Below are 2,883 nucleotides of genomic sequence, written 5' to 3'. Positions count from 1 at the left end.
ATATTATATATATATATATATATATATATATATATATATATATATATATATATATATATATATGGTTATTAGCTTTCATACTTTGGTTATATAGAAAACTTTCAGATTATTAAGTCTAAGTTGGAAAATTTCTAACAATGTAACTTTTAAAATAATCATGTAACTTCTCTAAGCCATATTCAAATGCATTTTAATCTATAAAAGACTTCAGAATAAGAGCCACTTTTGACAGATTGTTTGATACCCATAGTGTAAGCAGTAATTTCTTAGTAAATTATATTAGGTTTGGCAGTTTATGTAAATGATATTGTAGCAAGCTGGTACAATATATTTTAATGTGCATTATATATCAGCTTAGCATGCCATCGTTTACATGCATACTAAAAAAATTATACTATAATATTCTCAGTAAGCACAAATGTTAGTAACATAAACGAAGTTAGCATGTCAGTTCAAATATGTGATATTATGTAACATTTACATAACATGTAATATATACATAACATGTAACTGTTATATATATACCACATGTTTGAGCTGATATTAACATTCTAACATTGGTGTTATGTTACTGATACTTGTGGTTTACTGCGTTACAAATTGATACGCGTATCTAACAATAGGTATAAAGAAAAATGTTAATTATACTTCTTCTTCCGGTGTACTGTCTGGAACATTAGATGCATCTTGTATATACTCCAGGCCCATATATGCTATTACACGCTGTTCCAAGTTATCCAGCGGGTCAGCATTTATTGGAAAATTTCCTGTTCGATTTTTCTCATTCCGTAACTTGGATGCTTTTTTAGAAGTATTACTTTTTATATCACGCCAAACCTACATCATGCATATATATATTAATATATAAATATGTATATATATCATTTGCGTGTGTAGATAATTACTGTCTGCCATTGCTTCGTTGTCTTTCCCGGTCCTTTCGTTAACTCATTTAGCATTTTTCCTAACTCAGCCCATTGCTGGTTATGGTGCACTCGTCCCTCTTTTGTTAAAAACTTATTTGACGCAAATTCTGAATGCGTCTCCATATATTGAACTAATTGTTCCAATTGAAGGGTAGTGGTTCTCCCCGAACGGTTTTTCTTTTTACTAAAAAATATATAATTAAAAATTATTTCTACATGTACACTCAGAGGCAGGTATGGTGTCCCTCGGCGGGTCCGTATACGTCTGTCAAATAGTCGAAAGCGCCAACAGGCGTATACGGAGGGCGTACTGTACGTCTGACGTACAACGCGAGAGAAGCGAAGAAGGCACGTAGGGGAAGTGGTGGGAGATATTTCGATGTTGCATTCTTTTCACACGTCGTCCGATTGAAAGAGAAAACATCAGCAGACGTGATAGCTGTTAGTGGTGTCCTCAATAGCTGTCTCACTCACTCAACGCTTGAATGCAGAGAATATGAGCGAGACAGCAATAGGGACACCGCGCTGTCTCTATAGGTGTCTCGCTCGCTCTAGTATCCATGTATCACGCTTTCCTCTTTTCTCCTTAGCAGAAATGCACGTTGTGCCGATGAATGACACCGAACGACAAAATTTAACTCTTTTGTTGTACGAATGTGAATAGTCATTTCCGATATATTTTTGCCCGCTAAGTACAAATCCTTAGTTCAAATTTGGTTACCGTGTTAGATTTTTGAAAAAAATATATCGGAAATGATAGACATATTTAGTCATAATGTCGCTTTTTTCTTGTTGTTGCTTGTTGATTCGTTACTAGGAGACCGGGTTTTTTAGCTGTTCATATTTTTCCTTTTTTTCTCTGAATAAATCACTTATCGTGGTGTCGCAGCATCAAGTGGACGATAGTGAAAAAGTGTGAAAACGATTATGCCTGTGAACTTGTGTCCTGAGGTACGAGGTCGCATTGTGGGGCAGTGGCAGGCGGGAAGAACAGTAGCAGAAATTGCTGCTGCTATTCCATGTTCTGAGAAAACTGTCCGACGATGGATACAACGATTTAATGAAGGGGGCGATCATGCTTTGCATGATCACCGTCTTCATAATCGTGGACCTCGGACGACCGAGGCACAAGAAAACCAAGCGTTAGTCGCTGCAGTTGGTGAGCAACCTTTCGGCACTGCCCAGGAAGCCATCAATGCGGCGAATTTGCCAATATCCCAGAGGACCGCCCGGCGACGTTTTAACGAAGCTGGGCTTCGTTGCTACCGTCCAGCCCACAAAATTCCGTTGACTCTCGAACATCGAGAGCAACGTGTCGCGTTTGCTTTGGAAAACTTAGCGAGGAGCCGTAAGGAGTGGGAGGCAACGATCTGGACCGATGAAAAGGTCTTTGTATCGTCTGCCGATCACCAACCTCACGTATGGCGTCCAAGGGATCAACGGCTGCATCCAAATCATGTTGTGCCTACCCACAGGAGTGGGAGGATTTCATGTGCAATGTGGAGCTGGATTTCCGGCAGTGCAATCGGTGAGCTCGCAGTCATTCCCGCAAGAATGATCTCTGTGGAGTACATTCGTGTACAGGAAGATTTCCTTCTTCCATCAGTACGCGCAATTTACGCCGTAGAGGAAATGCCAGTGATCCGATTGGTGCAGGATAACTCCGGAGTCCATAATTCACGTGAAACGCAAACATGGTTTCGAGATCATCCGGAGATCCAATTGGTTAAATGGCCTGCTCGCTCACCAGATCTAAATTTAATCGAAAATGTTTGGGCACAAATGGTTCAACGATGGGAACCAAGAAGGGAAAGGACGGTAGCAGCGTTGGTGGATCATGCGAAAGAAATTTGGGAAGAACTTCGGTTCCGACCAAATTATTTAGCAAACTTGATTGATTCGATACCTAATCGACTCAATCAAGTGATCGACCGATCCGGATATTGGACTGATTATT

At 39.7% G+C, this 2,883-nt stretch overlaps 1 protein-coding gene across 1 annotated transcript in view; it reads right to left on the bottom strand.

The window, feature by feature from the left end:
* LOC116853446 overlaps positions 1–1,818 on the bottom strand; it is a 3,826-nt gene extending 2,008 nt beyond the window's left edge. Inside the window, exons 1-3 of the mRNA XM_032834544.1 lie at positions 1,799–1,818; positions 906–1,110; positions 649–837 (exon numbers count right to left, since the gene is read on the bottom strand). Of these exons, the coding sequence (XP_032690435.1) occupies positions 649–837; positions 906–1,110; positions 1,799–1,818 (414 nt within the window). The remainder of the gene's footprint in view (positions 1–648; positions 838–905; positions 1,111–1,798) is intronic.
* Positions 1,819–2,883: the final 1,065 nt, after the last annotated feature.

The sequence above is a fragment of the Odontomachus brunneus genome, unplaced genomic scaffold (genome assembly GCF_010583005.1).
Source record: "Odontomachus brunneus isolate Ranch 3 - 2012 unplaced genomic scaffold, Obru_v1 Obru_scaffold_323, whole genome shotgun sequence".
In the NCBI taxonomy this organism is placed as follows: domain Eukaryota; kingdom Metazoa; phylum Arthropoda; class Insecta; order Hymenoptera; family Formicidae; genus Odontomachus; species Odontomachus brunneus.
The sequence above is the reverse complement of the archived record's forward strand: the minus strand, read 5'-3'. Positions and strand labels throughout refer to the sequence as shown.